Source organism: Caretta caretta, chromosome 1 (assembly GCF_965140235.1).
Source record: "Caretta caretta isolate rCarCar2 chromosome 1, rCarCar1.hap1, whole genome shotgun sequence".
NCBI lineage: Eukaryota > Metazoa > Chordata > Testudines > Cheloniidae > Caretta > Caretta caretta.
Window position 1 is genome coordinate 327,600,561 of NC_134206.1, and position 26,964 is coordinate 327,627,524.

Genomic DNA, 26,964 nt, shown 5'->3' on the forward strand with positions numbered 1-26,964 from the left:
TTTTTAAGGAATTTCGCTCTTTCCAGTAATTTAGTAGTGAGGTTCTTGACGTTTTATCTACTCTCTCTCATGCAGTTATCCTAGCGAAACATCTGCATTGTTACATAAATAAAAGATGCTCCAAGGGTGCTCCAGTTTCTCCTGTTAACTACTGCGAAACATCTCACACAGTACCCTGCCCCTCCCCTGACCAGACAGCAAGTATGAAAAATCGGGACGGGGATGAGGGGTAAGAGGCACCTATATAAGAAAAAGCCCTAAATATCAGGACTGTCCCTATAAAATCAGGACATCTGGTCACCCTTCCCCTGCCTCAAGGAAGAATGAATAAATAAATAAAATCTTTATCTACAAATATGTATATCTGTTACTCCTGCTGCTTTTAATTTTGTGCTTTGTTTCAATATTACTTAGTTACTTGACTTGTATAAATAGTTTTTTAAAAAGCAGCACTTTTCAAAGTGCTTGTTGTTCTTGGCACAGGATCAGTTCTGGTGTCCAACTGGTAGGACCTGAAACTTGTTGTTTAATAAGTGCCTGTAGTCAAAACAGTTGGTGTATGCAACGACTGATCTGGTATTTGTTGCAGCAGGTCATCTGCCTGATTCCGAACACATGCACAATACCTAATCACGTTGCTGTATATCTCTGACGGAGTCCGTGATAATGTGAATCATTTCACGTTCCAAAAGTACAACATGTTTACAGTCGTCGTAGAATCAGATTACGTTGGCAGTGCGTTCCTCTCTGTAAGTGGTTTCAGTTTACATTTTGTCTTCTAGGAGGGTATTTGCATAATTTTGCTGATCCTACTTTATTTATAGACCTTTTTAGAAATGGGGAGTCGTTTTAGCTGTTTAATTTTAGGAAGTAGAACTTGTATCTGCTGCAAATGAAGAAACGTGTAGCACAGAGGTTGTTTTAGCACTTGATAATTAATTTCCAAATTATGCCATTTGACCTAGTCTGGAGTGTATACTACTTGCACTGCTTTTTATCAGAAACAACAGTACTTTTCTTTGAATTGGCTGTTTATTTCCTTTGTCAGTTTACAAGAAGGATCAAAATGAAACTGACTGTGCCATTTCCTTTACTGCGCACAGTTAAAGGGTGGATACAGTTTGCGGATATTGTTTCAAAACTTTTCAACTGGACTTGGAACAGTTATTTTGTCAAACTCTCACTGGTAAAGTTATCCTTGGATTGTGCAACACTCTGCTGTGGTTTGTTGGCATCAAATCTGAGTTTATTTTTATCTAGCCTCACATATTTGGTTTTGTAGGGGTTTTTTTTAGGTTGTTGCTACAAAATGAAAGTGCTTACAAGGTGATTATGAACTCTGGTTATGAAGCAACTGCCAGTTATTGCAAGATGACCCTCTCTGCCAATACTTCAGTTGTTCAGTTATCTGGCTCCTAACTAGAATTGTTTCTGGAAGGGGGAGTTCGTTGTTTGTTTGTTTTGTTTTTAATTAGAACTAATGCCAAGCACGTTTTCAAACTTTGACCTGGAATTAGTACACCGTAGAAGATTTCATACAATATTTACTGAAATAATAGGTAATAAATTGCTCAACTTTTCCTAGTGAATAGCTGTGTAATTAAAATTCAGAGTATAGAACTCAGAGAAACAATATTTCATGTGTGCACACTGTACGGAATTATCATGAGTAAGTAGCACATTAATCTGTATAACGATTACGGCATAAAAGTTTAATAGACCAGAATCGCATTGTAAATGAGGATACTACACTTCATTGAACCACTGGTTAAATATTTTAAACAAAGATAGATAAATAGCATTTCTACTATACTGAAGGTCATCTGATTGTTCAGTCTGACCTGATATAAATAATTTGACTGCAAATTTTGTACAGCTCAAGAAAGACAACTGAAAAAAAGACATTTCTATAGTGACAAATGTGAACACTAAGCGCAGTCTTACTGTATTGTAACTGTTTACTGCCAGCAGAATATTTTTAATACATTTTTTCAGCAATTCAGTTCTGCTTATTCTAATGGACTATAATACAGAACTATGAACCAAAGTGCTGAGTTTACTGAATTATTCATGAATTAAATTTAGAATGAATATACCATTTTCAGCCTCTTTGGTAGATTGCCTTTTTATTTGACCTGTTGAGGATTATAATCTTGCGGCTGGAATGTTGTTGTTTTTAAAAAAAAAAAAAACACAACGTTTTTCCTTTAGGCTCTGTCTACATAGGAAGTCAAATCATGGTAAACTGCAAATGTGTTTGAACATGACAGTTGCTGGCAGGGTTCTAGCATGTTTTCTGATTTTGTGCATGGGGATTTTTTGGCCTGAGAACTAGGCCATCCCAAGAGAGACTGAGGTTTTTCATTTGGTAATGATGTTTGTTCTTCTCTCCCACCGCCTGGCCAGAACTGTCCCTCTCTGAGCCTTCCCCTTCTGACCATTTACAACACTTTGTGATCTTGTATCTCCCATTGATGCACAAGAGACTGTTTTGAAAACTGAATCTTTTGTCTTTTTCCTAGAATTAGTTGTGTTAATGAAGATAAGCATTTTGGATGAAAGAGTGGTTTACTGTGAAAGAAACACATACTTGTGTTTTCAGTCTGCCTAAATTAAAAAACATATTTAACATCAAAATATGATCTGTTTAGTGTACAGTAAAATCAGGATCCAACTTTTTAATCTAGTAAAATATGACCAGTTGACACAACTCATTAGAATTAATGAACTTGAACTGAGTACATTTGGGTTTATCTCCTCTGTACTTCAGAGACAACTTCATATTTTATCTCAGGAGTGGAGATCAGCCGGGATGCTTGATCTTATAAGTGTAGTCATCAGAGAGCTAGGAACAAGGCATTCTCAGACGCGGGTTTTCAACTTTGGCACTTGCTGCATTTTTGTCCCCTCTTTTCCACTGACACTGGTCAGACAGAATCTGAGTTTGTTGACCTTCAGAGCATGCTGCATTTCTATTTTCTTATGTTTTTTCTGAGGGGATGGAATTGAGGAGGAAGGATTTTAGTCTTCAGTTTTTGTGGATTTGAACATCCTTATTGATTGTCATTGTGTCAATGTGATTATTATTGTATTTTTTTAAATTATGGATCTGTATAAGCACATAGGTTGAGCACGTACTGTTGTTTAAAAATAAGTAGCCTCTCATGTCACTAGGTAAATTGAAACTCATTCCCTTCTGACCAGGAAGTTGAGATGTTGCTCTTCCTGCAGAATAGCTGTTGTTATTTCCCAAAGACCAGCCAATGAAGATCCAGTGGAACTAGTAAAGTGGTTCAGAGACCAGAGCTTGAGGACTTGAGCCGTTGCAGAAGAGGGTTTGGGAAAAGTAGAGGATTGCATCGTGTGGTGGTGCATTGAAAGAGGGCTGGAAACTGAGTCTCAGTCTTGAAGAGCAGTGCTGGAGATTCAGGGATCATCCAGTCTTGCTCCCCAAACAGCATAAAGACATCACATCTGGTGTGCACAAAAATCTGATTTGGCTGGGACAATTGGATTACATCCATGTTTCCATGGGACATGGAGAGTTTGCTGGAACAGTTTAATGATCATTTGCAGTGCTATTCAGAAAAGGGAAACTTAGTTGTACAGCAGTAAAATAAACTTTAGGATCTCGTAATAAATTTTTAAATAAAACAAGCTTCACTTTGTTATATTTCTTTCTTAAAATGCATGGATGTTAATGTAGTGGGGGAAAGTTGAACTCTGTTCTCAAAGATCAATGCTGCTAAGATGTTAACTCCTTGGCAGCAGAATCCGAACTTTGTTGCTGTGAACATCCACTTTGCCGCAGTGGATGAGCAGAAACCCGCAGGCAGGCACAAAAGGATTAATGCTGTAAAGAGAATTGCAGCTCTGCTTGTGTTCTACCTGACAGATCACAAATGCTTGTGGATTTGACAGTAGTTCTTCTATAAAATAATTGCACTGTATTTAGTTATTTATGGGTAATGCTAACATAAATTTACAAACACTCCAGTAAATTCGTGATGTTGTCTCCCAAATTTTATACCTACTCAGGTGAACAAATGTATTTATAGCATTGCAAGATATCTTCAGAAATTGCAACTGGTGTGGAATTCAGTTTAGCATTATAATTACTTGTATTGATTTATCAGAGGCACCTATCTAGCATTAGTCATTTTATAAGATTTTTCAAATAAAAACTGAAGTATATTTGCTGGTATGACTAAGTTATTTGATTCATGTACAGTGATTATGCTATTTAATGTGAACATGTAGGATCTTATTTTCAACAGATTGTACGCATATAAATTCACTTGCACTTCTGTGCCTAATTTGCATGCACAATTACCACAGGTGCATGTAGAAATCCCATTTTTACATGGACAAATGGCCAGTTACATCCTTATTCGATATTCGTGTGTGCAAATACCTAATGGGAGCGTACACATTGTATGTGCATTTTTGTGTGTGCAGTTGTGGTTTTTCTATTTTCCATTCTTTTTATAGGCTATGTATTGGCAAATCAATAAAAATGTAATTTGAAAAATAAAACAAGCTTAAACAACCAAATTTAATTTCTAGATACTTGCAAAGGGAAGAATGCAGCCATTCTGTTTAGACAATTGAGTATGACAATGGACGTGATATTTGCTTTTTCATATGTAAAGGGAGGTATATATTTTTCCTTTTATTTCCAGCAGTCCTTAAGATATTTTCAGCTGATGCCAAGTAATATTTCTGGTAATTCTCAAAGTACCTGCTGAAAATGTGGAAGGTTATTTATAGCCATGTTTTGTTTGTAGGTATTCAAAGATATGGAAGGAATTGCCAGATATAACTGTCAGTACTGATCACAAGAAAGTCAGCCATTCTCTTATGCTTTAAGTAAAACATTAAAATTACCCTGGTAACCTTTCCTCCCTTCCCCCAAACACACATACGTTTTAAAAATGGAGGGATAAATTATTATATATTAATATAGTGCTCCTTATTTCTGACATTTCACATAAGTTACAAGTTCCATTGTGAATGTATTGCTTTGCTCTTGGGAATTAATTGATTGGGAACATTTTTGATGGAACCATTCAACCTTTTTCTTGGTTGAAAATTACATGTAATGAGAACTACATTAAAAAAAAACTGAAGCTGCTCACATATGTGATTCTTTCGATGACTCTAAAATACTGATCATCTTAAATGGTCAATATGTGTGTCTGTAAATTAAGCTGAGTGTCTTTCTTTCCAGAAGATTAATTTTAATTATCTATAAATGGGATATATCACCCTCAACTATTACATCCTTAGGTATAATGCTTAAGGTATCATTTTCTAGAAGGCAGTCAGTCTTGACGAAACTAATAGCTGAAGTGGTAGTCTGAGCAGTCCATGCTGAATATTTAAGAAGGAAAAGGTTTTACCAACAGTTTTAATTCACACGGAGTCTGTCATGGTAGAGGTTCTTGGTTGGTTACATAACAGCACCTTGTCATCAGAATCTCAAGAGGGTAGTGGTAAAATTTAGAATATAATTCAAACTTCTTTTGTTTGGCAGGACAAGGTAGATTAAATTAAAACATTTGCAGTAAAAGGGTTACAGGATGTTACACTGGTCCGCAACCAAATTGCATAAAATAATTAATATGGTTTAACTAAATAAGAAAAGTAACAGAACCTTTCAAAAATGACTTATTACAAGTAAAACTGTTGCCAGAAAACTGAAATACAAAATCAGAAGAATAATAAAAGGTGACCGGACAAAGATTTATTTTAAAAATTGAACTTGTGCCCTCTTTTTACTTACTGATGTTTATAAGTTTTTTCTTTTACTGCTTTTTATTAGCTTTAAAAAATTGGAATGTCAACTTTGGTGTTTCTTGAGCTGTTGGAGGACCCCTGAGAGATCTCAAGGCATGTTTATCATGAGTCTGACAACTTACTTGAAGGGGGTGGGGGTGGGGTATTGAATCTTTAAGAGAGGCTTCCTTTATTCAAAGTGTTGTTTAGTCATTGATGTTAAATAGGTTTCTGACAAAAACAAAAAAGTTTAAAACATTCTGACTAAAACTCTCTTCCATTTCTTTGAGATCTTGTAATATTACCATTGCACTGGTTTTCCAGGCATCACAGTCTTCTAAGCTAGACAGAACCTAAATGGCCACTGTAAAAAAAACAAGCAAGGAAAAAACTGGGGTGGATGGAAAAGAATCTTTTCTAGCCACTTTTATACATGATAAAGAAGCAAAAGGAGTATAACTCTAGAGAAGCAAAATGGAGTAAACCTCTACTTTTGTCCCCCTTTGCCCACCACCTTTAAGTATTCAGCATATAGTTCCCAAGCACTGCATAGATGTCTGTCTGCCATAGATATTATTTTATTCTTTGCTTCTTCAGTAGAGGGAAGTGCCATTGGTTATTGGAAATTAGCAGTACTGGCAACATTTAGGAATTTGTCTTGCTTCCAACTAAAATCAGTGGTAAAATTCCCATGACTTCAGTGAGAGCAGGATTGGACCCTTACAGGCAGAGTGAGTGTGGGAAAGGATGTGGAAACAACTTGTTTGACATTCCTTTTACAATCTAAGTAATAGATGAATCTTCCTGACAATGGTGGATTTGTACTTGGGCATATGCCAGCCAAAGTATTTTCATGTTTTGACCCTATCCTAGAAAGCTATGCTTAAAGATCGTTGAAATACCAAAAACAGAAAGTGTAACTCTTCATATGCACAAGTAGCCATTCAAATGCAAATCGTTTAGTTTGAGCAGCATGATGCTATCCGCTCTTGTTAATATTCTTTTGGTTAATGGAATGGCCTTGCATAGTAGTGCAATAGGTAGCATTCTGTTGGATTGTTCATTTTAGGCTTCTTATTTGAGGGGTTTAGACAAGAACTATTTCCCTGTATTCTGGGCCAAAACTTAACTTACAGGTTCTCAGCACAGAAGCAAATTATTTTAGTTACACAGTCAATTAAAGTAATTTAGTGTCTCTTTGTGAACATTGGGGTGAGGGAATTCTTTGTACCACATGGAATGTAAAACAAACATCTTTATATTTTTTTTAATAATAATGGTGCTAAAGGAGAGGAATTGTTGATGAGTAGCTAGAGTTCCAAAATAGCACCTCTTCTCATGGGCTACGGGCCAACATGTGCTACATCTTCTAGAAACTACATTTAAGTTGGTAATGTCAAGGTTACAGAGCTAGCTTCACCTCTGTCCTCTGAATGCATCCATACAGGTCTCAGGCCTTCTGCGTTTGCCTCTCCTGGGATATGGAATTCTGCAGTTCTCCCACTATTAAAGTGGACCCTGGGCTACAGTATCTTGTGTCTCATCTGTTGAATAGCTGACCCTACAGGTCCGACTGGGTTCAATACCTGCAGTTCTTCCCTTCAGGAGTCTGTGACCAGTGGTCAGACAGACTTCTTAAGCCAAAGTATTGTTTAATCTGAACAGTAAGAATTAAGCATTTAGAGAAAAAAGATTTGTAAACAGTCCTTCATGCTTATCTAACTTAACTAAAGCCTGTAATGAGAGCTAGGCAGACCTAGCTTCTTCAGCCACCCCAGTGTGAGTCCTGAATGTCAGGCTGAACAGCTCACCAACTACCTGACTTCTGCACAGTGTCTTTGTAACTGTTTATAGACCTTTTGCTCATCTGGCTCCCAGCATTGCCCCGCACCCCCCCATGGCAAACAAATTTTTGTAACTTGGTTGGAGCCTGAAGGTAGAATCTTCACTGCCAATAGTTTGGGCATTGTCTCTTAATAACCCTGAAGTGTTTTCTGGAGAGGTGGCTTATCTTGAGCTATTCTTTGTTCTTTCTATTTGTTTTCCTTGCAGTCCATAATTAAACTAAACCAACATATTCATACTGTAAACATCCCAGTAACTAGGTCATATACAGTATTCGTAAATTATTACAAAGCAGCCTCACGTCCATCACAAGGAGCTCCCTAGAAAATTAGTAGATCCTTAGGTGAGTAATCTGAGAACCGAACAGTTTATTAAGGATTAACATTTCAGTGCCTCCATTTCCCCTTTGGTACTAAAAATTAGGTACAGTAATATTTGCTTGCTGTACTTTACAAAGGTATTGACAGTTTGTAAAATGTTTGTAAAATGCTTTGAAATCTCCTGATAAAATGTTAGGTAAGTGCTAAGTATTGCTATTAGCACTTACATAGTGTTTAACAATCTTCAGAGCACTTTTTGTTTTTGTGTTTCATATTTACACATTTGCATTATGACTGATTTCAACAATAATTAACCAGTGTAATGTTGTGTGCTGAAAGCCTCATGATTGCAACACTGAATGGTATAACTTCATCTTTTCTAACTGCTTTTATTTAATTTTTTTGCCTGTGAAATGTTTTAAAATGTATTCTTTGTCCATTACAGAACGAAGACACAATTCAATATGTAAACCTTCCCCATCTCCAGCTTCTCCACCCTCCAATTCCAGGACATCAGTAGTACAAATTAAACAGAAATCCTGTATCAGCGGCCATAACCCTGTCAGCAGCAACTCAAAGCCATTCAAAACTCCCAAAGACAATCTACTTACCTCCACTAGCAAACAGCACACAGTCTTTCCTTCAAAAGTGTCAAGGGATAAACCATGGTAAGTACCATTACAGTGGATAGTTGATTTGTCTGTGCTTGTTCATTTGTATTTTTTTTTAAATCTGTTTGTGTATCTCATGGTCCTCTAAAGAATATACATTTTCTTCTCTTCTGAATATATAAGATAAGTCCAGGGATTTCCTCTGGGGGGAAATGGGGAATGAGTGTTGTTGTTTATATACATATTTATATAAAACCTGACCCCCCAGGTGTGTGGTGATAGATAAAAACTGTATGAAGAAAGAGGAAGATTGACGGTTCACCTTCCTACTGTACCATAAAATGTTTACTTCTCTGAGATATAGAGCAAGGGAGATGTCTTTTGAGTTTGGTAACTTAGATCCATAGAGCCTGTGGACCATCTGACGTCATTTAGGCAAACCTTAAAATGAATATGCTTAAATAGTAAGGACAGGATTTTCAGTAGTGGCTTTGCTAAAGTCAATGAGGGCTTGTCTTCTGCAGCCCTACCACTTGTTTTGGGCACCAGTTGTCACTGAACCTCATTATTTAAGTGCTGTTAGTATGCTTCATGCTATGTGAGACTGCATAGAGCAAAGTACAGTCTGTAAAAATCTCTGTCCTCTAGGTCTTTCAGCATAGATGGTATTGTATACGTCTTTAGGCTGTGAGATCCTTGAGACAGTCCTCTTACGTCTTAATGTTACACTGTGAGTGTTTAACAAACTAATTGAGCACAGTGGAGTTGTAAGAATGTAAATGAAGGCTGAATTTGTATTTTAAATCTTAAGAAGCTAACTTGTCTTCAGTTATATGGAAGAAAGATGCTTTTGTGATTAAGGCCTCAGACCAAAGACATCTGAGTTTAGTTTCTGGCTCTTAGGATATGTCTACGCAGCAGCTGGGATGGTGCTTTCCAGCATGCTTACAAATGGCTGCAGCAGCTAGTGTTAGCCTCCTGAGTTCATACCTGGGGGTTAGGCAGGACTGTACTCGGACAGCTAGCCCGTGCCACCCAGACATGCTATTTTTAGCATGTTTGCTCAAGCAGAGCTAGTGTGTCTGTCTTCACACAGGAAGCACCCTACTAGCTGCTGTGTAGACATTGCCTTACACAGGTTGGGGTTTTTTTTGTGACCCTGAGTAAGTCACTTAATCTGTCTGTGCCTCAGTTCTCCATCTGTAAAACTGACAGAGTAGTACTTTCTTTCTCTTTGTCCCGCCTACTTCTGTTTTAAGTTCTTTGGGACAGGAGCCTTTATATTATTTTCAGATATACTACCTAGCATAATAGTGTCCTGATCTAGGTTGGGGTCTCTGGGTGCTGTTGTTACACAAATAATAATTAATAATCAAATGGAGTTTTTCTTTCTCTGTTCTACAAACCATTTGTGAGACAGAAAATATCAACCCATGCAAATCACTTCAAAAAATACTAGCTCATATTTTTCTCTCTGATATATTGTGAGCAATTCACATTGAATTCAAAGGGAGCTGCTTCCATATATCTTCAGAGTTTAGCGTATTGCAATTATTTTTAGCAAAACTGGTTCAGTTTTGACTTTTTTAAATGGTTAAATCCTTCAACTCTAAGAGTGGTGAGTGTCCCAAGAAATTATGGTGCTAACATTGACTGAAATAGTAAACTTAACCTTTTAGACCACGTGTAAAAGAGATGAGGTACAGGTTATCCTAGATCAAATGTAACTGCTTTCACATACTGTGACAAAATAATACTACTGATCTCATGCTGACTTTTTAGTATACTTAAACAAGAATAAGACTTTTTCAATATTGTTTATGGAGTTAAAAAAAATTAAAACTTGTAAGCAAAAAAATACAAATAGCTTCAAAGTGTTCACATTACAGACCACTGAAATGTTCCTAGTTCTGGTGTTACAAAATAGTAACCTACTCGGAAGCATTTCATCACATTGGCTCATGTTGTGCGAGCATGTAATATTGGGGCCTTTGTTAGCACACACACACACACACACACAGCCCTCCCCATGGTGAGAAGTGGAGTTACTTTAATGGCTGGCTCCATCCATTTTATGTCATCATGCCCAAGTCTGTGTTTGTTATGACCCAAGACCTCCTCAGTAGTCTTTGCCCCTTTCCGGGTTATGGGGAGTCAGAGATTTAGTGGGGACTGATCAGCCCTAGGTTTCCTGGATTTAAGACTTTTTTTCTCCAAAAGCCCCTGGCTGGAGTTAGTAGTGGAATCCAGGTCCTCCTGCTCCACTGGGTTTCAGCTCAGGGACCTTGTTTGGAACAGCCCAAACCAGTCCTCCTCAGTCCCTTGCTGCTCCCTGAGCTTCTTCCTACCTCTCCTCGGCTCTTGGCTTCCCCAGCCTTGTCTTGCTTCCCCCTCTTTGGAGTGTTGGTTTGTCTGACAGCTTCTCACCAGTCTGCGGGAGGGAGCCACTCTCTGCAATGCTTCTGCCTCTCTGGCAGCTGACCTGCTCTCCTCCCTTGCAGCCTTCTTATCTTCAGAGCTGCTGTGGGGCTGCCAGTCAGTTCTGGCTGAGCAGACAGGCAGTTACTTTGTTAACTCTTTGGGTGCCAAACCAGCAGAGGTGTATAGACCTTATGTTCTTATGACCCTATGACAGACCATTTGTTAGCCATAATTCATGTCCTTCACAGTGCCAGCAGACGGCCTTCCATAAATTAACCAAAGTCTAGTGCAGAACAGCATGCCCAGTGCATGTTCATCTGGCTGGCTTTATTCAAAAAGTTCTAAAGCAAAATAAACATTTCCACCAAAGCAGAATAGGAAACATTTATTGAAGATAGAGAAGATAAATCAGTTCATTTAATGAACTAGTGTAGTAGCATTTGATAACACTTAGTGCTTCTGTCTAAAAAGCCGCCGACATGTTCATTAACTAGTCCTTACAACATTCCTGTGTGGTGGTAAGGAAGTCTTGTGTAATCTCATTTTACAGATGGAAAAACTGAGAAATATTGAGGTTAAAGGATTTGCCCAGTATCACATAGCAAGTCAGTAACAGAGTCAGGATTAGAACTGGGATCTTTTCTCCCAGTCTTGTGTTTAGCATGCAAGATCACACTGCTTCTCCAAAAAAAACAACCCCCAACCCCCACCCCCGACACACACACGTTTTAATACTGGTCTTCCTGTGCAGGTTCCAGCATCTTCCAGGGCAAAGGTGCAAGCTTCAGGAAAGTGAGGACTGATTTTTCTTTTTACTTGGAACGCAGGAAAAGAAGGTCTGATTATGAAGTATTAGAAGATACTGAATATTCAGTAGATGGTTTTGATTTTCTTAAGGAGAAATTATTCATACAGATTTTAAGGTTAGACAGAACCATTTACAGTATTTTAATCTCACCTCCTGCATAACACAGGCCATAGGATTTCAACCAATCCTGGATCAGGCCGATAACTTGTGATTGAACAAAAGATACCTTGTAGAAATAAATATCCAATCAAGAAAAAATAGTATAAATAGGTTTAAATAATAACTTTTAATAATTGTAAAGACAGTCACTAATCTCTTCTCAGTCAACCCAATTGCTTGGTCCCATAAGCTTTCTGATCACCTGGGTCTGGGCCGAATCTATTCACTGTTGCTAGCTCTGGATCTATAATACATGCTCTTAGGCTCTGACCTCTTATCTGACCCTTTCTTGGGATATGGGACACCATTGCACAGCTGCAGTAGATGTCTGGATGTCTGAGACCTCCTGAGTCCCCCAGTCACTTACACATATTCCCTCAGAGCTCCACCTACAATATGGACATTCTGAGCATCTAGTTAAACCCCTTCTGTGACAATGTGGCAGGAAAGCAAGGAACACAAGCTTAGCAGAAGAAACTCTTAAGCGGAGACTTAAGTTTTTGAGTGCCCGAGAGTTACAGATCTTCATAGATACTAGATACTAAGGTCAGAAGGGACCATTATGATCATCTAGTCTGACCTCCTGCACAACGCAGGCCACAGAATTTCACCCACCCACTCCTGCGAAAAACCTCTCACCTATATCTGAGCTATTGAAGTCCTCAAATCATAATTTAAAGACTTCAAGGAGCAGAGAATCCTCCAGCAAGTGACCCATGCCCCATGCTACAGAGGAAGGCGAAAAACCTCCAGGGCCTCTTCCAATCTGCCCTGGAGGAAAATTCCTTCCCGACCCCAAATATGGCGATCAGCTAAACCCTGAGCATATGGGCAAGATTCACCAGCCAGAAACTACAGAAAATTCTTTCCTGGGAAACTCAGATCCCACCCCATCTAATATCCCATCACAGGCCATTGGGCCTATTTACCATGAATATTTAATTACCAAAACCATGTTAACCCATCATACCATCTCCTCCATAAACTTATTGAGTTTAATCTTAAAGCCAGATAGATCTTTTGCCCCCACTGCTTCCCTTGGAAGGCTATTCCAAAACTTCACTCCTCTGATGGTTAGAAACCTTAATCTAATTTCAAGTCTAAACTTCCTGGTGGCCAGTTTATATCCATTTGTTCTTGTGTCCACATTGGTACTGAGCTTAAATAATTCCTCTCCCTCTCCGGTATTTATCCCTCTGATATATTTATAGAGAGCAATCATATCTCCCCTCAGCCTTCTTTTGGTTAAGCTAAACAAGCCAAACTCTTTGAGTCTCCTTTCATAAGACAGGTTTTCCATTCCTCGGATCATCCTAGTAGCCCTTCTCTGTACCTGTTCCAGTTCGAATTCATCCTTCTTAAACAGCGGAAGTTCTGGGACACATCCACCCCTATTCTGATCTCATTCTTCTTGTGAGTCTGAGGTTTGTTAGGCTGGGATGAGTCCATCCTGGTCACTTTCCTGCAAGTTCTCCTTATGTGTGGCAGTGGTCGACTGTCTTGCACAGAGCAGAATTTATTCTTAAGTAGGATGATCTCTCCTCTGTGCCATGTGTCCAACTGAGAAGTCCAGCCCCACGTCCACCTTGTCATGCTTGCCCCATCTACAGATCCCCTGTATAGGAAAATCATTGTTCCAGAGGGGCGGGTCAGCAGCTGAGAGACAATCTAAGTCAGGGCCCTAGATTGCCCATTTTGATAGTTTCCTTGTGATACTCCTTCAACAAGGTATTAAGAACCTTTCCTGGATAGGGGTGGTGTCTGTAACGTGGTACAATATGCTGCTGTCAGGCAAGATTAGACGTCTGTTCAGTATATAATACAAAGCGCAGTTCATAATTTAGACTTATCCCATTCGTTCACAGTCTCACTAATGCTGTATACAGAGGTAATACCACCTCCTTACTGCTACTCCACATTCCCCTAGGATCACAGTAGAGGCAATTCTTGATTCAGTCCTACGTGGAGCACAGGACCTGGTCCAAGAGGTCAGTATAGATGAACTGCTGAGTAATAGCAATCATAATGTAATTAAATTTAACATCCTTGTAGGGGGAAAATACCAAAGAAACCCACCACAGTAGCATATAACTTTAAAAAGGAGAACTATGCAAAAATGAGGAGGCTCATTAAAAGGAACAGTGGGTGACCAGAAGTCCTGATTTTATAGATTTCAGAGTAGCAGCCGTGTTAGTCTGTATCCGCAAAAAGAAAAGGAGTACTTGTGGCACCTTAGAGACTAACAAATTTATTTGAGCATAAGCTTTCGTGAGCTACAGTTCACTTCATCGGATAGCTCACAAAAGCTTATGCTCAAATGATTTTATAGAGACAGTCCTGATATTTGGGGCTTTGTCTTATATAGGTGCCTATTAACCCCCACACCCATCCTGATTTTTCACACTTGCTGTCTGGTCATCCTAGAATAGTCACAAGCGTGAAATGCCTGCAAGATGCGTGGAGACAGTGGGGGCCTCTATTATGGTGTTTTAAAACTAAATGTATTCCCCACATAAAACAAAAAGAGTAAGAGGACCCAAAAAAATGCCACTATGACTATGCAGAGTAAGAGAGGTAGTTGTAGGCAAAAAGGCATCTTTTAAAAATTGGAAACCAAATCAAAGGCCATGTCTACACTGCTACTTATGTTGGCAAAACTTATGTCTCTCAGGGGTGTGAAAAAACACATCCCTGGGCGACATAAGTTTCACCAGTATAAGTGGTAGTGTGCACAGTGCTATATCAGCGGGAGAACTTCTCCCGCCAATATATCTACCACTGCTTGCTGGGAGTGATTTAATTATGTCCATGGGAGAGCTCTCTCCCGTCGGCATAGAGCAGCTACATGAGAGATCTTACAGTGGCACAACTGCATTGGTACAGCTGTGCTGCTGTAAGTTCTCTAATGCAGACATAGTCTTAGGCCCTGTCTACACTACAAAGTTTTGTCGGCAAAAGTTATGTTGCTTTAATTAAAACTGCTGTTGCATGTCCACACCTAGCTCTTTGTGTCGGCAGAGCGCATCCACACTAACAGCTCTTGCATTGACACAGAGAGTAGTGCACTGTGGTAGCTATCCCACTATGCAACTGGCCCACAGGGTGCTTTGGGAAGGGTTTGCAATGCCTCATGGGGCAGGTAGAGTGTCACATGATGCAGGTTTCTCAATCCCATCATTCCAGGGGCATCCTAGTATATTGTCAGCTGCTTTTTCAACAGAAGCATGTGCAGAGAAGGAGAGGGGAGTGGTTGTCTGGAGCTGGGGAGACAGCAGGCTGACCGACCTTTCCTGAGGCAGGAGGAGGGGGACACCCCCCGTATGTCAGCCCCCAGCTGTGCTCGGCATAGTAGTCTCTCCCGAAGCAGCCCTGCTTGCCTGCCTATGGTTCTGTGATTCCCTTCAAGTTCTTCAACAGCCTTCTCAGCTGCCTGGAGAGGCATCCTCAGCAGCTCTGTGAGCTCTCCATGTTGAGGAATGTCAAAACAGCATAGCAGTTCTGTTCTCTTCTCCCCCCACCCCCCTTTCCCACCCTTCACTCCCGCTCCCTGCAGCAGCAGTCTGCCTGCCTCTGTGTTCCTATTGCAGGGCAGAACAGGAGCATTCCAAAGATTTGCTCTTTGTTCCCCAAACGGAGCAGCACGCTCAGCTGTCAGATACTTCCCGGAGCTTTGAAAGGGGAGGGGCGCATGCCTGCAGGACAGCAGAGATCGTGGCGGTCACAGCATGCATGGTGGAATACTGGTGGAAGCCAGTTCTGTTGACAAAACAAACAGCAGGGTCTGTACTGATGTTTTGTTGCTTTAACTTTGCCGCAAAAGACTTTATGACTCTCACTGAGGTTTTATTTTGTCGTCAAAACAGCAGAGTTTTGCTTCCAAAAGTAGCTTTGTAGTGTGTACACTTCCCCTGTTTTGTTGGCAAGAGGCAGCTTTTGCCGACAAAACTTTGTCGTGTAGACAAGGCAGAAAATAGAAATGAATGTAAACTACAGCAAGTCAAGTATAGAAGTATAATAAGGCAGACCAAGAAAGAAGTTGAAGAGCAACTAGCTAAGGACATGAAAACTAACAGCAAAAAAAAAAATCGAGCTACATCAGAAACAGGAAGCCGACCAAACAGTCTCTGGTGCCACTGGACAATCGAGGTGCTAAATGAGTACTCAAGGAAGACAAGGCCATTGTGGAGAATCTAAATGAATTCTTTGCATCAGTCTTCACTGCAAAGGTTGTGAAGGAAATTCCCACACCTGAGCCATTCTTTTGAGGTGATAGAGCTGAGGAACTGACCCAGACTGAGGTGTCAGTAGAGGAGGTTTTGGAACAAATTGTTAAATTAAACAGTAGTAAGTCCCCAAGACCAGATGGTATTCACTCAGGAGTTCTGAAGGCACTCAGTTATAGAACTGCAGAACTACCAACTGTGCAATGTAACCTATCACTTAAATCAGCCTCTGTACCAGATGACTGGAGGATAGGTAATGTAACATTGACTTTTTTGATTTGAAGTCTGCAGAGGTGATCCTGGCAATTACAGGCTGGTAATCCTAACTTCAAAACCAGGCAAATAGTTGAAATTATGGTAAAGAACAGACTTTATCTATCGGACACATAGATAAACCACATATGTTGGGAAAGAGTCAACATGTTTTTTGTAAAGGGAAATCATGCTTGACCAATCTATTAGAATTCATTGAGGAGGTCAAAAAGCATGTGGACAAGGGTGATCCGTGGATATAATGTACCTTGATTTTCAGAAAGCCTTTGCAAGGGTCCCCACATCAAAGATTCTTAAGCAAAGTAAGCAGTTCTGGGATAAGAGTAAAATCAGTTTAGCTAAACTAATGCAACTTTGGCCTGCTCTACACTTAAAAATTAGGTTGACCTACCGAGATCACTTGGAGGTGTGAAAAATTCACACTTGTGAGTAATGTAATTATGCTAGCCTAACCTGGAGTGCAGAAACGGCTAGATCAACTGAAGAGTTCTTCCATTGACCTCGCTACCACCGCTTTAGTGGCGGATTAACCTCAACAACAGAAACCTCCCATCCATTGCTATTGTAAGCATCCAGCACTGAAGCTGAGCCGCTGTAGTGTCTGTAATGTAGACATGACCTTAGTATGGGAACACTCTGCTTTGGTTTAACATGGGACAAGCTAAACCAGTGGAAGCCAGATTTAAACCGTTGAGGGAATGTGTCCACGCACAGAGTTGCAGCGGTTTAGCTAAACTAACTTTATCTCTTTAGTTAACAAGCACAACTTTGTGTGTAGAGTAAGCCGATAACTGCCCCATCAATGGTGCTGTTAGAAAAGAGCCATTGTTCCTTTGTATCTGACAAGTAACTGGAATGGTGGCTCAAGATGCACTTTTTTTTTTTCAGAACGATTTGATATAGTACATTATATTCACTTTGATTTTTATTTTGAGCAAGGACAAAGTGTGTGTGTGGGGGAGTTGTATATTTTAACCAGATTTTTTCTTTAGTAAAGCACCACAGCCCCTAAATCATGTAGTATGAATTATCGTTGCTTCTGTGTTTTTTTATAATTGTACTTAGTTTAGAAATATACTGCACAATAATTACTAAACAGTGATTCCAAGCACAGTTATGCCCTGTTAGCCCTAAATATATTAGTGTTAAAGTGTGTTTGGCTGTGTGTTGCGTGAAAACAAATTTTTTTACGTTATGTTCTGTTAACAGGAAACATGTTGAAGGACATGGGAGATAGGTGGGGATCAGAAAGGTGGGAGAGTTTGGGCAGAGAGGTGGAAAGGCTTACTGCCCCATTTCCTTCATCCTGCCGCAACACAGCAAGGCTTCTGGCAACTATGACAGGATTACAAAAACACAGGGATTTTAGTGAACTGAACTGGAAGAACGGGACGTCCCTCAAAACCTGGGGTGTTCTTGGGTTTCTGGAACATCTTGTCACCTTGCTTGCTTGGAGGGGTGAGGGCAGAAATATTTGACTGGTCTTATGAATGATGTTGTTTGAAGTGCACCCATTTAGCAGGTATCAGTTTCATCAGGTCATCTGCCTGATAGCTCTTTCAGGGGGTGTCTGCAGGGGCCACAGAACTGGGACAAAGCAGCATTTTATTTAATTTATTTGATTGATTGTAAAAAGTAACAGGGACACCCAGTTGGGCCCTGAAGACAGGAATGTTTCCAGTTTTCTGGGACACAGTGTAGCATAAAAACAATGGAGTGTCCCACTTTCTCAACCCCACGTCCAGCTACTGGGTATTTCTGAAAAGGAAGGGAAATTCAGCCCAGAAGAAAAGAAGAAAGATTGGATTTCATTGGAAAGACAGTAACTGCTTTTTGTCAACTATAGCTAATCCTGGGGTAGATGAAATCTAGGTGTGAACCAGAAAGAAAGCCTTCCTGAAGCAGAATATTAAATAACCCTTGAGGCTGTTTGCAGAGAGCCAGACAGCAGTGTATGACTTGTGAATATCAAAATAATTATATTCCATAAAGCAAGGCAACTTTTTATGCTAGTAACGGAGATTAATATTTCAGACATGTTGCAAGAAAGATGTATGGCTAATAGTAAAGCACAAAAGGAACTAATGGAAGATACTCTTTCACTTTGACAAAGCAGTTTTTATTGTGGGGAACCCATGTTTTCTATAGCAGTGCTGAGGAAGGATTATCCCTTACTATGCTCTCCATGACAGCATTGCAGAGGTACAAAGATACAAGGTGTGATAACTACTCCCAATATATTACGCACAGCAGGGAAGGAAACTGTTGCCCAGGGCTCTTGTAAGAGTTTGTTCCAAGTGAATAACAAACAGCATAATAAAGCCAGCAGGGAAGATAGGATCCACCACCCTTCTTCCTCAATCTCTGTTCCCAGTGAAAAGAAACAGAGCAAGGGGAAACAGTTAATTTTGATACTTCCAGATGGGAGCAGGGAGCCCTGTTTTAATTTGGAGGAAGGAATACCTGTAGTGTAGGTAATACATACAAGGGATATTTCCCAGGGGAGTGAAATAGTAATTTGGTAACCCAAAAAATCAACATCTTGCTGATCACTTTGCTTTTAACACTTTTTCTTGGAAAAGTTTAGTAGGTAAATGATGATAAAACATGTAAAATTGAATAAATATCACAAGGTATGTGGTAAAACCATTTCCAAGAGTTTAAATTTCAAAGCTGCATGCAGCATAAGATCCTTGCACAAAGCCCAATTTGTGGCTTTAGGGCAGTGGTCTCCAAACTTTTCCTCTCACGCTCTCCTTTATCAGTAATAGAATGTGTCTGTGCCTCCTGACCCCAAGCTGGGAGAGGAGCCATGGCCAGGAGTGGAAGGTGGGGGCCAGGGCACAGCCCAGAGCAGAGCCAGGCTGCAGCTGCAGCCGAGGGCATGGCCAGAATGGAGCTGGGGGTAGAGGAGGCTGAGTGGCGCTCCCTCCCCACCCTAGTTTGAGGACCACTGCTTTAGGGTAAAATGGCAGCGGTTAGCAAAGATAACTAAATGCTAGGGGACACTCATTAGGGTTTATCACCTTGCACTCCAGCCAAGGTTCAGTTAAGCCCTGTATGTCCCCACCCCAAAGCACACCTGTTACACCCATCTCACCAGGCTCAAATCCTTTGCTCCTGACACAGGCTGCAGCTGCTGTACTGGGCATTCTTCCTTTTGTTCCTCTGCAGCTGAAGAGCTGTTGGGTATTCACCTCTCTCTGCTGTCCTCTCCTGGTTGTCACTGAAATCATATCTGCCATTACCTGGCCTGGGTCTGACTTCTCTTCTCCCTCGCAGCTCAGTTCTGAGCTTCCTGGGTAGTTTACTAGTACCTCCTCCCAGTCCTGCCAGCAGTCTGGGGACCCTGCTCATGATGGACTTGCACCAGTTCACTCCCACAGCACCTCTGAATAATATTCCTCTTCCCCCATTACATGTAGGAGCAGTGTGGAGCAAACAGAGATAATACTGGAGCAAACTGAGAATATGAAAACCGCACAAATAGCTCTCCCACACCCTGGCATAATTAAGAAGAGGCTCCAGTGCCTGGCAGAGGGAGCTGAAAATGAAAGTAAAGGGATAGCCTAGTCAAAATCAGGGAAGCTGGCAGCCTTCCTATCAATTGAGAAACAGAATACAAATCAGAAGAGATTACAGAGATACCTAGAGCTGATGATAAAAACACACCTATGGTATTATAATAATAATAATATATAATTTGAACTTATACTGTTTTTTAAAGGGTTTTCAGATCACTTGTCTGTTAGTGAAACTTAAGCCCTTTGAGACATATAAACACCATTATTGCTAGTTTAAGGATGGGGAAACAGGCTAAATATGATTTAATGATTTACCTAAATTAACACAACGAGTCTATAGCAGAATTGGGAATACAGTTCAGCAGTACTGATTCCCAGTTTCCTATATTAACCACTAGACCACATTTTGTATGCTCTTTTGGGAGTTATATAATAAGAAGGCTATAGACAAACTGAAAAGTGCAGAAGAACAAACAACAAATGTTTGGGTTTTTAAAGATTACTTTTAGGTATTTTAAGAGGTTTGAAAAATTGTTTGTATTAATTTAAAAAAATGAGATTAAAAGGGTTTGAGATGAGGCTGAGACTTGAGAATGAAACCAGAGATGGCTGACAAAAATAATAAAATTGTGAGAATATATCAGGCAAAAATGATCTAATGGTAAAACCTGAAGAAAAGGTATGATGTGACTATAATAGTCTACAAATATCTGAGAAGTATTAAAGTAGAGGGATTATTTGTGTTTGAGAACGGCATGACAAGGAACAATGGCTTGGAACTAAATGACAATTTACCTAAAATAATTTTGGAAGAGAAAATTCTTAACTGTTAAAGCAGTTTGTAATGGGAATAATCTATTTAAGGAGTGCCAATGGTTGATGTTTAGGTGTAGATTACATTACATGAGAAAATAGCGTAGATGGAGAATCCTTTGTTTCATGCATCAGGATGCTAGAAGACCCAGTAGGTTCTTGTCTATGCAATTCTTATGGGTAATGTACTAAAAGCACAGTAAACTGATTTAGGGGCCATAAAAGGCTTGAAAGGAGATGTGCACTAACTGAAACTAGGGAAAGCATGAAAGTTACAGGTGTTCTAGCATAAGTCTTCGCTTGGTGGTAGGAGAAACTTCATCTTCAAAAGTATACAGAAAGGAAGCAGCATTACTTCAAACAAATACTAGGGCCTGCATTTCAGAGACCCACAGGAGTTATCCATTATATATATATATATATATGTGTGGATATATGTGTGTGTGTGTATGTATATATATACATACACACACACACATATATATCATCTAAGGTTTTGCTTTTTTTTTTAATAAATCATAGAGTTTAAGGCCAGATGCGGGGGCCATTAGTTCATCTAGTCTGACCTCCAGTATATCACAGGCCATTAAATTTCACTCCATTACCTCTGTATTGAGCCCAATAATCTGTGTTAAACTAAAGCATAATTTGTATTTGGTTTAAGCATATCTTCCAGAGAGGCATCCAGTCTTGATTTGAAGACATGAAAAGATGTCTCCACCATTTCCCTTGGAAGTTTGTTCCAATGATATTCACTCTCACTGTTAAAAATTTGTGCCTAATTTTGTATTTGTCTGTCTTGAGCATCCAGCCGTTGGCTCTTGTTACGCCTTTCTCCACGAGCTTAAAGAGCTATTTAATATTGAATATTTTCTACCTGTGTAGGTACTGTAGTTATGCACTATAATAAAATCACCTCTCATTTTTCTTTTTAACAAACTAAACATACTGAGCCCTTTTAATCTCTCACTGGAAGGCATTTTCTCCAGCCTCAAATCATTTTTGTGGTTCTCTTCTGCACCCTCTCCAATTTTCCAGTATCCTTTTTAAAATGTGGACACTACAAGCAGACACTGTACTCTAGTATTGGTCTCCCCACTGCCAAAAACAGAGGTGAAATAACCTCCCTGCTCCTACTCACTACTCCTTTGTTTATCCAAGGATTGCATTAGCCTTTTCTGCCACAGCATTGCACTGGAAGCTCATGTGGAGTTGCTGGTCCATTTGACCCCTAAATTCTTTTCAGGATCTCTGCTTTCTGGAATACATTTCCTCATTCTGTAGATATAGCCGGCATTCATTGTTCTTAGATGCATGTGGCTGTATTAAAATGCATTTTGTTTCAATGGGCCCAGCTTACTACATGATCCAGATAATTCTGTGTGGCCGCCCTGTCATCATGTATCATTGTGCCATTTGCAAATTCTATCTGCAGTTATATTTACTTCCAGATTGTTGAGGAAATGTTGAATAGTATCGGTTAGCCAGTTCTTAATCATTTAATGTGTTTTATTGATCGTTTGTAGTGCTATTTTTTAATTAATGTTGTTCAGTACTAACTCAATGCTTTAGAAAAGTGTATTACATCTACACAGTTAGCATTATCAACCAAACTTTGATAACAAGTTTCAATCAAAGAATGAAATCAGGTTTGTTTGACAAGACCTATTTCTTCTTCAAGTGGTTGCAGATATGTATTCCACTTGGGTATACAGGTGCCCAGCGCATCAATTGGAAAACTTTCCTTAGCAATGCCACTCGGGGGGTGCTTGCACCCTTCGGCCTTGTAGCCCCTCCCATGGCTACCCCCTTAGTTCCTTCTCACTGCCCACGGTTGAGTTGGCACGTTCAGTGTGGTGTTTCACCTCACTTTCCTCTATCATGATGTTTCTGTGGTTTTCTTATGTAAATAGTTAGTTTAGCAGTACCTTAAGGTTTTATTTAGTGTAGTAAGTAGAGTTTTTTGCCTGATGTGATGCCTTCTCCAGGTTTTAAGCATTGTTTATCATTTGGGGTAGCTATCCGTACTGGTGACTCCCACACTCAGTGTTTATGGTGCTTTGTGGAAGGGCACATTAAGGAAAGGTGCTTCATCTGCAGGTTGTTCGATAAAAGACCCATGGCACAGCCGCTGCTGGCCCAGGTCAGTTGACTCAGGCTCACGGGCTTAGGTTGTGGGGCTATAAAATTGCAGTGTAGATGTTCAGGCTTGGGCTACAACCCAGGCTCTGAGACCCTACGAAGCAGGAGGGTCTCAAAGCCCTACATTTCAATTTTATAGCCGTTCAGCCCAATTCCAGTGAGCCCAAGTCAGCTGACCCGAGGTCTGAGACTCAATGCTGTGAATTTTTTTTTAATCACGGTTTAGACGTAACGAAGAGAACTCAGGTGGCTATAGACTTGTACTTGAAGAAGATCCTTATGCAGTAGGCCATGAGGTCCACTTACTCTCTCTGGGGGCTGCCACAGATTATCGGGCCCCCAGAAAGCGCCTGAGCTGCTACAGGCTGGGGCTTCACAACCAGATTTGGATTCCTCACCCAGGAAGAAGGGAGATCGTTCTCCTGCCTGTGTTCCTCTAAGGAAAAAGAACCCACAAAATGGACTGAGGCTGTTCCAGAGCTCAGTGAGATTCCTGCTCCCTGTTGTGGAGGAGTGCAGACTAGCAATGTGAGTCTTCAGTACTCAGGATAGAGCTGGACAATCCACTCGCTCTCCAATACTGAGGCAAGATCAGATGGATGCCATACTGTAAACTCCCGTACTGTCCAAAGGGTGTCCACTGAGTCCGGTACCAATGAGAGTGGTGATGGCACCAACAGTTTCTGCACTGGCAGCATATCAGGCATCAGCAGACTTGCTGTGTTTTTCTGTTCCTGATTCTCCACTACCCAGGAACATCTTGACCTGCTGCTCACAAACCAGGTAGAATTAGTGGGGGAAGCAAAAGTGGATGGGAATCTGGGAGGCAGTGACCATGAGTTGGTTGAGTTCAGGATCCTGACGCAGGGAAGAAAGGTAAGCAGCAGGATACGAACCCTGGACTTCAGGAAAGCAGACTTCGACTCCCTCAGGGAACGGATGGCCAGGATCCCCTGGGGGACTAACTTGAAGGGGAAAGGAGTCCAGGAGAGCTGGCTGTATTTCAAGGAATCCCTGTTGAGGTTACAGGGACAAATCATCCCGATGAGTCGACAGAATAGTAAATATGGCAGGCGACCAGCTTGGCTTAATGGTGAAATCCTAGCGGATCTTAAACATAAAAAAGAGGCTTACAAGAAGTGGAAGGTTGGACATATGACCAGGGAAGAGTATAAAAATATTGCTCGGGCATGTAGGAATGATATCAGGAGGGCCAAATCGCACCTAGAGCTGCAGCTAGCCAGAGATGTCAAGAGTAACAAGAAGGGTTTCTTCAGGTATGTTGGCAACAAGAAGAAAGCCAAGGAAAGTGTGGGCCCCTTACTGAATGAGGGAGGCAACCTAGTGACAGAGGATGTGGAAAAAGCTAATGTACTCAATGCTTTTTTTGCCTCTGTTTTCACTAACAAGGTCAGCTCCCAGACTGCTGCGCTGGGCATCGCAAAATGGGGAAGAGATGGCCAGCCCTCTGTGGAGATAGAGGTGGTTAGGGACTATTTAGAAAAGCTGGACGTGCACAAGTCCATGGGGCCAGATGCGTTGCATCCGAGAGTGCTAAAGGAATTGGCGGATGTGATTGCAGAGCTATTAGCCATTATCTTTGAAAACTCATGGCGATCCGGGGAAGTCCCGGAAGATTGGAAAAAGGCTAATGTAATGCCCATCTTTAAAAAAGGGAAGAAGGATGATCCTGGGAACTACAGGCCAGTCAGCCTCACCTCAGTCCCCGGAAAAATCATGGAGCGTGTCCTCAGGGAATCAATTCTGAAGCACTTAGACGAGAGGAAAGTGATCAGGAACAGTCAGTATGGATTCACCAAGGGAAAGTCATGCTTGACTAATCTAATTGCCTTCTATGATGAGATAACTGGTTCTGTGAATGAAGGGAAAGCAGTGGACATGTTATTCCTCGACTTTAGCAAAGCTTTTGACACTGTCTCCCACAGTATTCTTGTCAGCAAGTTAAAGAAGTATGGGCTGGATGGATGCACTACAAGGTGGGTAGAAAGTTGACAAGATTGTCGGGCTCAACGGGTAGTTATCAATGGCTCCATGTCTAGTTGGCAGCCGGTATCAAGTGGAGTGCCCCAAGGGTCGGTCCTGGGGCCGGTTTTGTTCAATATCTTCATAAATGATCTGGAGGATGGTGTGGATTGCACTCTCAGCAAATTTGCGGATGATACTAAACTGGGAGGAGTGGTAGATACGCTGGAGGGTAGGGATAGGATACAGAAGGACCTAGACAAATTGGAGGATTGGGCCAAAAGAAATCTGATGAGGTTCAATAAGGATAAGTGCAGGGTCCTGAAGCGCGGATTCTTACCGCGGATATGAACCGGGACTTTGAGACCCCTGCCTTAAACTCTTCCTTGGAGGATTCTCGCAACTTATCCATAAACTTGGCATAGCATCCCAATTCACAAAATCATACTTAAATGATAATACCTGCTGTTTCGCAATACACATTTGTAATTAAGAGGTTGAATAAACTTTTCTCCCTATCAAGACTAGCCTCTTAGACTGTTTGTCTTTAGGTGTGGATTTATATCTCTCGTGTCATAATCTCTTGTTTGCAGCCATCACAACAAGAGAATTAGGAGCTGAATGTGAGAAAAAAAATGCTCAAAACCCTGCCTGGGGACATAATACCTCTTATCACTATGCTTTGCTTTTAAAGACATTGGGGTATTTCACAGAGATTTGGCAGACTCTAACATCACTTCATTTATATGGAGAGTGACTCTGGCAGGAGCAGAGGACTGAAGAATATTCACTAATGTATGGGTGTTCTTCTGAACAAACTCAGCTTGAATACCTAAGGGTGACACTGTTTGTCTCAGGAGATCTTGATGTGATTTTAAAATCCTCTGACACCAGAGATGAATAATCTGGCACTGTAGCCTCATTTGCTGACGAGGAAGAAGAGGGAAGCAGGATCAGTGGAATCTCCTGTAGCAATGCATGACTAAAATAGGATCAGACTGCACCAACTCATAGGGAGTCACCTCAGTCTGCGGCTGCAGCACAGGTGGATCATGAGGAGACACGACCAGAGGAATGTGTGACCTCACCCTGGAACGAGTGGAAGACTGGGACCTCAGTGAATGAGGAACTCCCCGGGATTTCCAAGGAGGCCACTGTCGATAGGGGTACGGCACTGGTGGCCAGTAGGAGCTAGGCCAGGAACCTTTATCCCTGCAGAAGCAATACCAATCTCTGTATGTAGGGTGACTCCCAGGAAGTCTCAATGACCCTCAAGAATGGTGTGGTGAAGGAAAAGTCTCCAAACTCAATCCTGAAGACCCTTCCAAGTAGTCTGATAGTAATGGAGGAGCTGCTCCAGTGAAGCCAGTAAACACCGCGTGTCATCCACAGCCCTATATGCAGGTCTCATCGGCACCAATGATGGTACGATGGTTGGCACTGAGTACTGACAAAGGCATTGCACTCACTTTCATTCCTGAAGCTGGTACCGATACAGAGGATGAAATTGATATCAGACCCGGAGATGTAGAGTACTGCAATCACTGTGCTGGCAATGCTCTTGGTACCAAGCAGGAAGCTGACTGCAACCCTGACCCTCAGATACGAGGTTGTGTGGAAGACAGTACCGACAACAAGTCTAGATCCAGTCCATGCAGCACTCAGGACACCAAAGAAGCTGCCAGCACAATCAAATCATAGAATCATAGAATATAAGAATAGTAATGGAGAATTACCGCGGATATGCAGGATTCTCCATTCTGCACTTATATATAGAATATATATCCCGGTTCATATCAGCGGCCCAAGAACCTCTCCACTATGGCCCGTAGAGGAGAGACCCATGCAGACACACTGCCGGCTCTGTCTGCTGCAGGAGCCGCCCGCCGCAGCTCCCATTGGCTGGGGGAGAGGAACAGATACACATCACTAGTCGCCGGGCAGAGGCAGCCATGGAGGCAGCATCACTTTTTTCCACAATGAATATAAATAAGTCAAAATACTGAACACAACTGTCTGATGCACCCCTTGCTGCAATCCTGAAGGTTTCAACTGCTCAGTCAC

General features: G+C 41.0%; 1 protein-coding gene across 6 annotated transcripts in view; it reads left to right on the forward strand.

Annotated features, from left to right (window-relative positions):
- The window catches only part of ATXN7L1 (ataxin 7 like 1), a 204,244-nt gene that overhangs the window by 123,942 nt on the left and 53,338 nt on the right, over positions 1-26,964 (forward strand). For 5 of the 6 annotated variants that reach the window (XM_048836355.2, XM_048836356.2, XM_048836358.2 and 2 more), the window contains one exon: positions 8,389-8,611. In XM_048836355.2, coding sequence (XP_048692312.1) covers positions 8,389-8,611 — 223 coding nt within the window. Of the gene's footprint in view, positions 1-482; positions 750-8,388; positions 8,612-26,964 lie in introns of those variants that run through there. The other variant, XM_048836361.2, reaches the window with a different exon arrangement.